General features: G+C 42.9%; 1 protein-coding gene across 1 annotated transcript; it reads left to right on the top strand.

The window, feature by feature from the left end:
• The first annotated feature begins 1,944 nt into the window (after positions 1-1,944).
• Positions 1,945-14,809, top strand: Mog (myelin oligodendrocyte glycoprotein). The gene is made up of 7 exons (XM_050131509.1): positions 1,945-2,026; positions 3,998-4,345; positions 10,428-10,541; positions 12,167-12,187; positions 12,521-12,541; positions 14,342-14,458; positions 14,730-14,809. The coding sequence occupies exons 1-7, from the start codon at positions 1,945-1,947 to the stop codon at positions 14,807-14,809; spliced, it is 783 nt and encodes a 260-aa protein (XP_049987466.1).
• Positions 14,810-15,394: the final 585 nt, after the last annotated feature.

Here is a 15,394-nt window from a genome sequence, read left to right as displayed (position 1 = left end):
GTTTACACAATAAGATACTGTGCATTTGTGTAAAATAACAAGGTTATTATTTGGGTGTTGATAAGGAAAGATCTCCAAGATAAATTTTAGAAAAATCGGAAATGCAAATAAAAATAACTTTGAGATTTTATCTCACCACACTCAAAATGGTTGTCATCAAAAACAAAAATAGCAACAAATGATATTTTTATAAAAAAGAGACATGCACACATAATAATAATAATAGCAATAGTAATAATAAGCAACAACCACAACCCAACCTAATTCCATGTTTGAAAAAGAAAATAGGCCATGCCTGGCATGATGGCACAGGCCTATAACCCTAGCATTTGGAAGACTAAGGCAGGAGGATCTTGGGTTACAAGCCAGGTAAGACCCTATTTCAAAACAATAGAACAAAAAGGTCGTATCTTCATTACAGATATCATTTTCAGCTGTGAACTATGCTGAGGCTGGGCACATGTCTGCATGCAGGACCTGTTCCTGCAGCCCATGTGAACTGACAATTGCTGGTTCTCTCTCTCATCAGTGCTGCCTTACTGGGCACAAACGACTATCAGCTCTTATTGTACACTTTGCAACTTTCTCAAATATAATCTTTGAGAGCTGGGCACAACGGCTCACACCTCTGCAATCCCAGCACGATAAAAGCAGAGACAGGAAGGTCCCTGAAAATTTGAGGCTAACCTGGGCTACATAGCAAGTTCCAGGTGAGCCTGTGCTACAGAGTAAGACCCTATCTCAAAAGGAAACAAACAAAAACAAATCTTCAACAAGAAAAAGTCACAGGCATCCTTTCCTGATCAGAAGGTGGCTAAACTCAAGCGAACTGTCCCACGTCTAAGAATAAAGGTGAGAGTTTGGACTTGCCACAGGACAGAGCATGTTTGGAACAGAGAAGAGAATGGTGGTGCCAGGGAGATGACTCGGGTAAGGCATTTGCCATGCAAGAATGAGGACTGGTGTTCAGATCCTTAGCACCACCATTTAAAACCCTGGGCAGATATGAGGGTCCACCTATAATCCCAGCTCAGATGGATTCAGTGAGAGACTGAAAATAAAGATTCCTCAGTAAATAAAATGGAGAATGATTGAGGAAAACATCTGATGTCAACCTCTGGCCCCCACACGTATGCACACACGTTTGAACAAACCAAAAAGATACATTCATATCACACTTACAAACATATGCAAAAGAGAAGAAGAGGTGGGGCATGGTGGCACACACTTCTAACACCAGCACTCAAGACAAAGAGGCAGGTGGATCTTTGTGAGTTCAAGTCCAGCCTGGTCTACTTGTCAAGTTCCGGGGCAGTCAACCAGAAGGAGACCTTGTCTCAGAATGGGGATTGGGGAAAAGGAAGAGGAAGAGGAGACTAGGCAAGGTGTGGTGGTTACAAATCTTAACATCTTAGTAGGAAGGATATAAAGACAGGAGGATCAGTAGTTAAAGGTCACCCTGTGCTATATTAGTTTATGACCAGGCTGGTATACATGATATGCCACCCACACAAAGACAATAAACACCACAAGTCAAGACTGAATGTGTTGTTGTTGTTGTTGTTGTTTTTATTTTTAAAAGCCGTCAGTGGTCACTCTCCCTCAGATAGTTCTTGGTAGCAAGAGGAATGAAACAAGCCTTACAGACTCTACAGATCCCACGACTGCATCCAGGGAGGGGAAAAGGGAAACGGCCCAGTACCAGTCAGCCGCTGCTCCAATGCTGTGAGGGGGGAGAGGAGGCAAACCCTGGTCATCAGTGGATCTGTAGTCCTTTTGTGCAAGTGTCTGGCAGGGGTGACGTGGGGCCACTCCTCTGGGCACAGCTGTGGCAATGCCTGGATGGAGGTAGGGCCTGGGAGGATCTAGGGCCGACATGCAGCCTGGGGGCCTCAGCCTGGCCTGACCCTACTTCCAGGGACTCCGTCCCCAGTAAGCACAACGATGGCCAGTTTGTGGAGCTTTTCTCTGTCTAGCTGCCTCCTCTCCCTGCTCCTCCTCCTCCAGCTGTCCTCCAGCTATGCAGGTAAGCACGCTAATCCTAGACCTACATAGACCTAAGAACAGGAAGGAGATGGTCTGGGCTTACCTGATCATCCTCAAATGTCTGTATGAATTTCTTGTCTATGCTTGGATCTGCTGGCATGGTTTCCCTCCTTAGAAACCTTCCGGACTTCTTGTGGAATCAAATTCGGGGCCTGTGTATGCTAAATTTCACCCCATTTATATGGCGCTGGGAATCAAACTTGGGGCTTTCAGTTCCCTTAAGTTCATGTTTTACTACTGAACTCTATCCCTAGTCCTAGTGTTGGGTTTTCACCTTTCAAAGGAGAAAAAAAAAACTAAATTCTTGGAGTTCCTGTCAGAGTTTTAAATGACAGAAAGTCTTCTGCACATTACTGCAATGCCTGCTTGTGGGAAAACTCAGTAACTCTTTGCTGGGAATTAGTGAGGCAGTAAAGGTCCTTGCCTCTAAGTTCAACAACCTGAATGATAAAATACAATAGCACAAATAAAATAAAGTTAAATTTTTTTTAATATTTGAGTTATAGCATCTCATTAAGTTTGAGATCTTGCTCTGCAGAATCAGGCAGCAATAAATTTTTATACAGGATCCTGTTCCCCAACTAGGAGGAGAAATAAAAGAAACAGAAGACAGAGTCCTATCTCAGCGAGCCATGTGATGGGTGGAGGCCTAGGCCATGCACCCCCTAAAGACACCCTGATATAAGGAAGAACCCAGTAGCTGAACCTCCCTGGGAAGACATTCAGAGAGGGGTCCAGAACTGGCGTGAGCCTGAAGGTACAGATGATAAAGAAGGGCGAAGCAATTGTCCCCAAGGTGCACGACTTCGCAATGGGTAGGGAACAAGGTGTGAGGACGGGAAGGGAAGAAACAGAGTCGAAGAGTCAGAGATGAACACAGCTGGTAGAAAAGCAGAAGCCATTGAACAGATGATTTCATGTTAGGACATTCTATCCTAGACATTCAGAACATGTCTTTAACTTGAGACTGCTTACTTTGTATATGTTCAAAGTTTAAAAATAAGGCCGGCTGAAGCTCTTGTATTCCATTTAAAACTCCTCAACCTGACATCACGGTCCCTGCAATCACAGCATTCAGGGATCAGAAATTCAAGTCACCCTGAGCTACAGAGAACACTAAGGCCTGCTTGGGCTACAAGGACCATGACTCAAAAATAGGGAAGAGGCACTGAAGAGATGGCTCAGAAGTTAAGCATGCTTGCTACTTTTGCAGAGGATCCAGGTTGGGTTCTCAGCACCAATATCTATGGGGAAGCTCATAACTACTACCTGTAACCCCAGTTCCAGAGGACCTTATCGCCTCTTCTGGATTCCAAGAGTAGTCACACAAAGGTGACATACATTCACCTGCACTGGCACAGATACAAAATCTTTGAAAGAAAAATTGAGTGTCCTAAGCCAAGCATGGTAGCACATGCTCATAATTCCAGCACTTGAAAAGTTGCCACAGGAGGATTGCCGGGAGTTCAAGGCCAGCCTGAGCAAGACCCTGTCTCAAAATTGATACATAAGGACTGGAAAGGATGGCTCTGTAGTAAAACGTATGTACTTCTCTTACAAAAGACTGGATTTTGTTACCAGCACCCACATTCATGGGGTGACTCACAATACCCTGTAACTACAGATCCAGGGGACCAAATGCCTCTGTCCTCTGAGGGCACCTGCACTCATGTGAATGCTGATGTAGACACAGACACAGACACACACACACACACAATAAATCATTGGGTGTGGTGGTGTACAACTTTGATCCCAGCACGTGGGAGGCAGAGGCAGGCAGATCTCTGAGTTCCAGGTAAGTCAAAGCTACATACATTTCAAGACGCTGTCTCAAGCATAAGTAAAATAAAAATTAAAAATTGAGTTTCCTCTCTCTTACTCTTTTTTGAAGTAGCTTTTCTATGATGAACTTACCACATCTGACTCTTGGTTTCTTTGGTGTCTTGGACAGGACAGTTCAGAGTGATAGGACCGGCGCATCCCATCCGGGCTTTGGTTGGGGACGAAGCAGAACTGCCGTGCCGCATATCTCCCGGGAAGAATGCCACGGGCATGGAGGTGGGGTGGTACCGCCCTCCGTTCTCTAGAGTGGTTCACCTCTACCGAAACGGCAAAGACCAAGACGCAGAGCAGGCACCTGAATATAGGGGACGCACAGAACTTCTGAAAGATAACATCAGCGAGGGAAAGGTTACCCTCAGGATCCAGAAGGTGAGGTTTTCGGACGAGGGAGGCTTCACCTGCTTCTTCAGAGACCACTCTTACCAAGAGGAGGCAGCAATGGAGTTGAAAGTGGAAGGTGAGTCTGCCGAGGTAATATGCAGCGTGACCTGTTGAGTAGTTGGCTTCCCCTTTATCTTCAGTCATTCACTAAGATCTCTCCATCCAAACATGTCACTTCTGAGATCGGTTCCAGTAAACAGGGACTCCTATGCTGTGGCTGTCGGCTATTTTGTTATTTGAATTGGGAAAGAAACTGGGATCAAAGTCAGTGTGTTCATGGGTTAAGAAATCGACATTAGATAAAAGATGATATCTAAGCTAGACAAATGCCTTTGTACTTCAGTTTTTTGTTTGGTTTTGTTTTATTTTGTTTTTTGCTTGCTTGCTTTTTTTGTTTTCCTTTAATGATGGCTTTTCAGTATGTAGCCTTGGCTGACCTGGAACTCATTATATAGACCAGATTGGCCTCAAACTCACAGTGATTCTCCCTTCTCTGCCTCCTAAGTGTTAAGAGCTGGGACTAAAGGCATGTGCCACCACAGCTAGCTTTGATATATATAACTTGGGCAGTCCTCCAGTCACAGCCTCTGGTGTGCTGGGACTAAAAGATGAGTCACCATGCTCGGCTTGAAGTGATTGTTTTAGAACCATACCAGATAGCTTGAGTGCTTCCCATGAGAACTTGTTGAGTGGCATAAGCCATAGAATATAGGGAACAAAAGCATGGACCCGTGTTTGAGTGTGTATTTACATACATGTATGCACACACATACATATATACTCAATATATGTGTATGTGTATATATGTGTGTGCATTATACGGCAGAAATAGTGTGTGTGTGTATGTGTATGTGTGTGTGAGAATATATGACAGGGATAATTCATTTAGTAGGGAGCATGCCTACAATATAAGCAGACACTGGTTTAACCCCCAGCATTGCATAAACTGGTTTTAGGACCTGAATCCTGTAATTCCAACACTTAGAAGTTAAAGTCAGGAAGATGAGAAGTCAAACACCAGTCTAGGTTATAGAAGACTGTCTCAAACAAAACAAAACAAAAAAGAGGCTGGAGAAGCCAGGCAGTGGTGGCGCATGCCTTTAATCCCAGCACTCGCAAGGCAAGGCAGAGGCAGGCGGATTTCTGTGAGTTCAAGGCCAGCGTGGTCTAGAAGAGCTAGTTCCAGGACAGGAACCAAAAGCTACGGTGAAACCTTGTCTCGAAAATAAAAAAATAAAAAAATAAAAAAAAAAAAAAACAGAGGCTGGAGAGATGGCTCAGTGGTTAAGAGCTTTCGCTGTTCTTGCAGAGGACCAGAGTTTGGTTCCCAGTACCCACATAACTCCAGCTCTGGGAGATAGGAGACCTTCTGGCCTCCAAAGGCACCTACACATACATACACACATTAATAAAAATAAAATAAAAATTAAACACACACATGGGTGTATGTAATTTTCACATAATTGCTTATTTTCATGACTCTATTTTCAGTCTGCTTTGTGTGGTAGCTGATTTTGGAGTTACTTATTTATCCTGCCTTAGAGTGGCTAAACTGTGGATAGGGAAATAGAGCTTTGAAAGTTGATTGCTATGTAGCTGAAGAACAAGAGTATTCTGAGTGCTGAACCTCTGATCCTTTCCCTTCCTCCTCACCACCTGCGGCATGAATATCAGACAATCCATCATTTTTGTGTCTGAGGTGGGGGTGAGTGTTGCCAGGCTGAGACCAGAAGATGCATTGTACGCCCAGTAACAAAGCGCTATTTCTGGAGACAGCTTGCAGGGACATGAAAATAGCTGTGTGCCGCGGAATGTTCTTCAGACAGTTGTTTTTGCTGGGAAATTTTTACTCACAAAGAAGTGGGGAGTCGGAACTTGGGCATACAGATTTTCCCTCATCCTGCTCAACAAATTCCCAGTTCAGCTGCCAACTCCAGCACACTCACTGGGGCCCAGCACAGAGAAAGATGGAGAGGGGCAGAACACACGGAACACTTTGTCTCAAGAGAGAACGCTTTTCTTGGAGGGGTTTCCACATTCCAAATCCCTCCAGGGAGAGAGGAAGGACTGGAGTTCCATTCACAACAATGAATAAAATTTGGGAGGCATAGCACAGGCCTGCAATTCCTGCATTTGGGAGCTAGAGGCTGGAGAGCAAGGAGATGGAGACATCAAGAACGGATTTACCCTGTTTTAAAAGCAAAACAAAATCAATGCCCACGTTATCCCCTCTCTAGAGACAAGCCTGCTGTACCATCAAAAATAAGGCCAACCTTGTTTTTCCATTGTTACCCTCTTTTTGTTTGTTTGTTTTTGTTTTGAGACAGGTCTTGCATGTTGGCCTCCTTCCTCAGGCTCCTGAATGCTGAATTACAGGCTTGTGAAACCATGCCTGGTTGTGTCAGCATTTTATGTAGTTGGACTTTTTCATCAAGAACTGCTGGCTCCCCGATAATGACCTAGAAACATATTATTAATTATGAAAGCTCAGCCGGTAGCTTAGGCTTATTACTAACTAACTCTTACAACTTAGATTAACCCATTTTTATCAAACTATTTTCTGGCTGTGGCTCTATTACCTTTACTCTGTACTTTCCTTGCTGTTTTTTCTCCATCCGACTTATGCTTCTACCCTTCTTCTTTCCAGTGTCCTCTGTGCCTGGAAATCCTGCCTAGCTGTTGGCCATTTATCTTTTTATTAAACCAATCTGAGTGACAAGTCTTCACAGTATACAGAAAGATTAGTCTACATTTTCCACTTTTTGTCTAAATAAAAAGGAAATGTTTTAACTCTAACATAGTAAAACTATATACAATAAGAACAATTATCAAGTTTTATCTAAATAGAAAGATCTTATTGTGTATACTTTTGTATTAGGCTTAAAGCTCTCTTATTTAAACAAAAAAAGGGAGGTGCTGTAGGAAATCCTACAGCCTGCAACCCTTAAGTTACCTGCCCCCTGGGGCATGGCCTCTTATACTGTTTATGCTGATATAAAGCATGTGTCCAGCCTCTTTTCTGGCTGCAGGATTCGGTTGTTGTTCTCTGTTACAGCAGAGGAAATTGATTTGTGAGTCTACCCCTAAATAAATAACCCTCTATTATTCTCAGTTCTGAGCTAGTGTGGGATTTCTTTTAAGCGTCCATCTTCAAAAAGGTATTAACTTTAACAAGTGAAACAATAAAAACAATTATCAAGTAAGACTTACATTACAATATCTAGTCCATTTATATTTGTTAATTTAGAGAAAATACTCATTTATCTTTTCTTAATGAGTTCAAAGTTTTTTACCTAATTTACTTTTTTAAAAAATGTTTTTATGGTTTATTTAACTTTGTTTTATGTGCATTGGTGTGAAGGTGTCAGATCCCCTGCAATCTTTAGACAGTTGTGAGCTGCCATGTGGGTTCTGGGAATTGAACTGGAAGAGCAGTCAGTGCTCTTAACCACAGAGTCATCTCTCCAGCCCCCTAATTTACTTTCTGTCATAACTAAGGCAAACTATAACTATCTGATCTTCAATTCCATCAAAGACCCCAGAAGGATATACTATTACCTGAGTAAACAGGAAGTGCAGAGCAAACCACTTGCAAAACTAAGAAATGACAGAGATATTTGGCTTCCTGGGCAGCCACTCTGCAATGTTGGGGCATCCATCTTCAGCCTGCAGGCCTAGAATATCTGGTGGGTTTTTTTTCTATGAAGCAAGAATTTTGGAGGACTATCTCACCTTCTTTGGGCAAAGTTTAGCAGTCACTTTCCTGCAGACTTTTCTATGAAGCAGGAATTTTGAAGGACTTTACCTTGTTTTGGCAAAGTTCAGCAGTCTTTCCCTTTGTGTCCTGATTGTCCAGCTTGCACAGCATACTGTAAGCAGTCAAGACAAGGGAAGTTTCTTGTCCAAATGTCTAGTTTTACCACATTGAAAGCAAACTCTATATGGAGTTCCTTCAATAACCATCATCTTCTCTGAAGATGCTGGCAGGAACAGACATGTCTCATTGTCATGAAAAGCCCTATGCTAATAAAACATTTTAAATGCCATATTCTGTAGGTCTTTGAAGTGTTTGAAGACCATCTATCTATTAAAATATATCTGTTTGACCCTGAAAACATATCTAATATGACTACAAATTTGATTATTATAGGTGACTACTAACCTGTATTTCTTTATTATAGTTTGTAACAATAACGTCCAAGGATAAGAAACTGACATTACATTGTTAAATGAGCTTTATAGGTACAATAACTTAAACAAAGGTAGAAATGTATATATAGTATGCTCTTACAAAAGTTACTTTAAATTTGTATTGATATATAAAAATACCTTAGACAAGCATAGAAACATATACACAGTATAACAAAATAACATCAAATTTGTATCAATATACAAAAATCCTTACCAATGTAAAATATTTATGACTAGTAGTTGCTTTTTTAACAACTTGTGACAAACTCCTCTAAGCAATGATAAACATCCACAAACCAACAAATGGCCAAAAACCATCCACCCCAACTCTTGGGAATGTGGGTGTTGGGTTCTCTAGACTGCTTCTTGTTGTCTGGGGGCACTGGAATCTTTGAGGGGACCACAAGAAAATTAGGATAATGGTCAAGTCCTGACTAGAATAGTCTGTGAGCAGCCAGCAGCCGTGAAGCTGGTTTGGATACAGAACTCTGAGGAAACTGAAATAGAGACACTCTGAGAGGCTGGTTACTTGGGTCTTCTGTTTTCACTGGTGTCTGGTCCCTTGCTCTGAAAACACATAAACTTTAAAAGGTGATATACATATCTAAATCAACACAAGTATGGACTGTGCGTTGTACACAAGCCAGTTAAAGATGATTTTTTTGTTTTATGCTTGAGCAGGTAAAAGGCATCTGTCAACTATAAGTCCATTAGGAAAAAAATCTAACTTTAATAACTTTAATATAAACCTCTATCCATGCTGTATGAAAGGATGGCATGTAATAAGTCATGAGGCTCTTGTAGCCAACAAGATTTAGCATGTCTCATCTCATCTCAGAGCTGTTCCCATGTGAAGAGATTAGTTTACTTGTTACCTCTTCTGTAGTCTTTTTGTCTCCCCTTCCCCCATATCTGTAGCCAAGATTCTCAGGAGGTCTTCCCTGGTCAAATCTGATCTCTGTTAATCTGAAAGTAATCCACAGCCTTTTGTTTCTTGTGGAAACAAAAGCATAACCTCTCCCCCAACACAAGAAAAGCAACTGTCAAACTTTGCCAAGACATTGTAGGACAGTACTTCAAAAATTTCTGCTTCACAAAACATCTGTCCAATATTCTAGTCCTCTAGGCTGAAGATGGATGCTCTTGAGTGGCTGTCCAGACAGTCGCAAGAAACTGCTTCTCTTGTTTCTTTTAGTTTTGGAAGTTTCTTCCTCTGCACTTCCTATTTAACTCAGGAAATATTATATCCTTCTGGGGTCTTTGATGGAGTTAAAGACTAGATAGTCACAGTTACAGTTTTCCTTAGTTATGAGAGAAGGTAAATTAGGTCAGAGCTTTGGACTCAACAACATAGAATAAATAATGGAGTATTTTCTCCAAATATGCCAAATACAAATGTACTGGACATTGTAAATGTAATTCTTACCTGATAATTGCTCTTATTGTTTATAGTTTTATTATGTTAGTATTAAAACCTTTCCTTTTATTTATTCAAATAGGGGTAATTGTGATATAATCTTTTTGTACCCTGTAAAGACTTGTCACTCAGATTAGTTTAATAAAAAGGTGAATGGCCAATAACTAAGCAGGATTTTCAGGACAGCGAGGACACTGCGGGGAAGAAGGGCAGAAATGTGGAGAGTCATGAGACAGAGACAGAGGAGACAGGAAAGTAGCGTGAGCAGTGCAGAGCGAAGGTAATAAAGCCACAAGGCAGAAAGTAAATTAATAAAAAATAGATTAAGTTATAAGAGCTAGTTAGAAACAAGCCTAACCTATCAACCAAGCTTTCATAGTTAATAAGTCTCCGTGTTGTGATTTGAGAGCCGGGCAGAGGGACAGAAAAATCCACCTACAATTTCGTTAATCTTAAGGTTGATTCCCTTATTCAACCCACATTACTGCAGCACAGTCTCTGAATAGGGTGCTGGGGAAGCAAGCTGGGTGATGCTCTTTCTGCCTTTCAGATCCCTTCTACTGGATCAACCCTGGGGTCCTGGTGCTGATCGCACTTCTGCCAGCCCTCCTCCTGCAGGTCTCCGTGGGTGTCGTCTTCCTCTTTCTGCAGCACAGACTCAGGGGTAAGGGCAGCCGTTGGGTCTGTCGGGATCCCTGGCCTTCAGGGATAGGTCATCTTTAAGGCTCCTGAGTTCAGAACTACATAACAAGTTTTACTGAACCCTTTCAAAGAGGACCTTGCATTTCCCTGGGAAATAAGACTGTCTCTTACATTAAACTGTGGACACAAGTTCCGCTGTTGATGAAGTTTTCATTTGTGTCCAGAAACTCCAGGTAGAGTCCTCTTAGACTGTGTCCTTCCCAGTACCACAGCATAAGGTCTCATGTTCCCATCTCCTCCTGCTATTAAGAGTATATGGCTGCAAAGTGGGTTTGGGCCACGAGGAGAGAGGTATCAGATCAACAACGGTCCTGCACGACGATAGACAAGTGCTCCACACTGTACTGTGTCCTCAACCCCATGAGAAGGAGACTGGTACCAGATCAACAATGGTCCTGCACTATAGACAAATTCTCCTCACTGTACTGTGTCCCCAACCCCACAGTGAGATCTTTTTAAAACCATCTCAAATGTTTGGTCACTTGTTCCTTGGCAAGGAAAAGGTCCTCTGCCATCATGGCTGAGTAGAACAGGAAGACGGAACTAGGCAGCCTAGGATTCAACTCTATTGTAGAGACCAAACTGTGAGGAAAACTCTTAGGTTCTTCAAGTCTCCGAGTAGGGATAGTGTTTTCCCTCTTTAACTGTGGGATGCTTACAGGAGGATAACATCATGGAAAGCACCTGCGGTAGATGCAGTCATAAAGTAGTACCTCACTAAATGCCTAGTTTTTCATTTAAGTGGGGTTTGGCTTTATATTTACAAGTAATCTACTTGGCCATGTGAACTGAGCAAGGAGTAATAGAAGAAGTAACAAAGCCTTATGATACAGAGCTAGAAAGACAGCTCAGGGGCTGAAAGTCTGTGCTGTTCTTACAGAGGACTCAAGTTCCATCCCCAGCACTCTATGTCAGGCAGCTCAGAACTACTCATAACTTTAGGAGATCTGACCTTTTCTGGATTCCAGGGACGCACATACTTATGTGCATGCTAGTGTGCGTGCACACACACACACACACACACACACACACACACCTCAAAGAGAGAGAGAATTTAAAATAAAATTAGAAAAAAAATTATGTGGTTTGAGTATTGCTGGCTCCTGAGAATTAGTCCTGAAGACTTCTGCATTCTTAAAAGCTTTTCTGGAGGTTCTAGCTATGAAGTGCAGTTGTTTGTATACCGTTAACCAAAGAATAGCGGGCCCTGTTCTTCTAGAAGATCATTCTCTCTGACCAAACAAGCGGTTTTGGGGAGGAACACATATGGGGCTGTAAGAAAAGAAGGGAACACTCACCTCGCCAGCTGGATCAGCAAAATCGGCTGTGGCGATCACTGGGGTGACAGGCAGCAGAGCCAGACTGCCCTCACATCCGGGCTCCTCTTCTCTTTTTGTCGTTTAATTCAGACAACACCCAAAGGAAGAGCCCGAATACTTGGTTTTAAATCGTGAGCTCTTCCCACTCCCCAAAGACTCCCCCAAGCTATCAAGGAGTTGTCCGCACAGAGGTCCAAGGTGCTCGGTGCAGAAGGGTCCTCACACAGTAGCAGACCAGGAACTAAAACATTGCCTTTTTCTGTTCTAGGAAAACTTCGAGCAGAAGTTGGTGAGTTCCAGGCACCCTCCCTCCCCAATTCCTCCTGTCTAGTCTTTTAGTTTAACCAAAATGCCCCTTTCTTCAGAACATTTATTTCTGCCTCACCACCAGGGCTCTGTGCTCCCTCCAGTTGGGAACATCAATATTTGAAACTATAAGCAGCTGAGAATTAGAAATCCTATTGGTTCACCTGAGTTCAGTCAGTGCAGACATAAAATCCCAAACTTGCTTTATGTTTTACTTTTTATTTTATGAACCAGCTTTAAGTGATTGAAATAGATCCAGGGCAAGGATCCCCTCTCTGTGCCCATCTGAATCCACTTTCATCTGTTTCTCTTTCAGAGAACCTCCATCGGACTTTTGGTAAGTTCAGACATCTCCCAGCCTCCCAGGGCACTGTGGGATTTCACTTGCAGCCTGGGGAACTAGGACCAGTTGCTCTTTGTGGGGTCACTCCACCTCTTCTCTTTACATTTAAAACCTACAGTAATACAGCAAAAACTTATGTTCCACATTCTAGTGTGAGGTACTACACTAAATTCCACAAATGTAAACCTTTTTTTTTTTTTTTTTTGGATTTTCAAGACAGGGTTTCTCTGCAGCTTTTTGCTTCCTGTCCTGGAACTAGCTCTTGTAGACCAGGCTGGCCTCGAACTCACAGAGATCTGCCTGCCTCTGCCTCCCTAGTGCTGGGATTAAAGGCGTGCGCCACCACCGCCCGGCAAATGTAAATTTCTTATACACATTTTTTTTCCATCCTGTGAATTATAAAAGGTAGGCAAACAGATCCTTTTCACATAAACTTGATTGCCTAGTGGAAAAAAAAATCTACTTGGACAAGACAGAATGACTGGAGGTAAAGGTATGGCTCAGTGGTTGAGAGCACCTGCTGCTCCTCTAGAGTACTAAGATCTATTTCCTGACCCACAGCAGACATCTGTACATACAATACATACATACATAAATTAGAAAAAAACTGTGAAACATGGTGTCACTATGCAACCCTGGCTAACCTGAAATTCACTGTGTCGATCAGGTTGGCCTTGAACTCATGGAGATCTACCTGCCTCTGCCTCCCCCCAGTACAGGGTTAAAGACATGTGCTGTCATACCCAGAAAATTATATTTTTAAGTCATCTACTATACTTAAATGGCATAATTAGTTTTCACGAGTACAACCCGAGCACGTGGCTTCTCTGAGGAAAAAGTAAAGCCACACTAGTACCTTCCCTTTTCTGAGTAAGGATCCCATATGGCTCAGGTTGGCCTCAAACTCTCTACGTCATGAAGGATGACCTTGGGTTTCTGATCCCTCTGCCTTCACCTCCCAAGTGCTGGTACGTGCACATGCAACCATGCATGCACCAGCTAGAGTATTAACCCCTCAATAATCATCTTTGCATTTTCTTTACTTCAGATTGCACAGTCCCTAAGGACAGCGTCAACAAAAGAATACCCAAATATTTGTTGAATAAATTCCATACATATTAGAAAAAAGAATTAAGCCGAACAATCTTCCTGAGCAGCCTTTCTTTCTGAAGCCAAGACTGACCCTGTTCAGTTCTCCTGGTACCTGGCATTGGGCTAGTGTGTGAATGTCACATGTGTAGTCTTTGATCACCCAAAGAGAAATGAAAATATTTTTAGTGGGGGGAGTGTGAGCAAGTGCTCACACGGAGGTCAGAGGGCAATCTGTAGGGCTTGGTTCTTTCTTCCTTCATGCTGGTTCTGGGGATCAAACTCAGGTCTGCAGGCTCAGCAGTAAGTGCCTTTACCAACTAAGCCATTCTTGTAAATGGATACGGTGCTTTCATTTCCCCAGCTGCCCAGGCCTGAATAATCACACAGAAATTGTATTAAAAACACCCTATCCCCAAAAAAGCAAACAAACTCGCTAGGGATGGGAGTGAAAGAGAAGTTAGTGAGTAGCCGAATATGAACAATGTATGAAAGCATCATGCAACCCATTGTTTTGTATGTTAAATAAAATCAGCTGAAAAAGAAAAGCTGAGTTCAATTAGAGGTTAATGAAATTAAAGGCACATCATCCAAATTCAGGAACTATAGTTTGTCCCCAGAGTTCTTTGGTGCTTGGGGGGTTCAGGTTAAAAAGAGTGGGTGTGGCACAGAGGGAAAGAAACTCTGTTTTTCTCTACCATTCAGATCCTCACTTCCTGAGGGTGCCCTGCTGGAAGGTAACACTGTTTGTTATTGTACCTGTTCTTGGACCCCTGGTTGCCTTGATCATCTGCTACAACTGGCTGCACCGAAGACTAGCAGGTGCCGTATCTGGGCAGCACAGGACCACAGTGCAGCAGGAACTCAGGCAGACCAGAACGGGGAAAAGTGGAATCAAGGTCCTACATTCCAGGGCTGGGATTGCCTTCCTCCTGTGTCCCCATGCTCACATCAGAATTCTCAGAAAAAAACTGAGAATCAATGAGATGCATGGGTCCCTTAGTGGAAAGGGAGGGTCATCCAGTGAGGAGATGAGGTGTGTTGGGGGAATCTCCCACTGATCACCCACCTACTCATTTCTCTTTGTTTGCAGGACAGTTTCTCGAAGAGCTAAGTAAGTTCTCCCCAACACCCCTCCCCATTCTTGAGACCAGTCTCAGTATGCGCCTCTGAAACTCACTGTGTAGACCAGCCTGATCTGGAACTTATGGCAATCCTCTTGCCCGTCTCCAAGTTCTAGGATCATAGGCATGTGCTACCATTCCCAACCTTTCTCCATTCTCCTAAACTGAACCAAAAAAAGCCAGAGTAGGGAAGATGGTTACTGAGGAATCATAATCCCAGGAAGGACTGGAAGGACTCCTCCTTGAAGGAAGCGGGAAGGGAACCCCTTGGCCAGAATCCCACTTCTGCATTCTCCTCTGGCATTTTCCATAATGGTTATCCTGAGCCTCACTTCAAACAAGGGAGGTGGGAGAGGCAGGGATAACATGACCCCTGAGGACTGTCTGTCACCTAGGTTCAATGACATCATGAAAGAAATCACTGGCAGATTTTTTTTTAACTTACTTGTCTTTCTTCTAGGAAACCCCTTTTGAGTGATGGTGCCACTTCCTGGAATGAAGGGGAGCCTGGCAGTCCAAGGGACAGGTTGTTGGGGAACGTCTCTCATTAGCCTCTGGTCTACAGGCACCTTCCAATCTACATCTACAGAAACACCCTGGATTCCAAATAGAATTTGATTTCCCTTCTTCAACT

This window comes from Alexandromys fortis, unplaced genomic scaffold, assembly GCF_014885135.2.
Source record: "Alexandromys fortis isolate MF-2015 unplaced genomic scaffold, M_Fortis_MF-2015_v1.1 scaffold_372, whole genome shotgun sequence".
NCBI lineage: Eukaryota > Metazoa > Chordata > Mammalia > Rodentia > Cricetidae > Alexandromys > Alexandromys fortis.
This window is presented reverse-complemented; position numbering and strand designations above follow the sequence as displayed.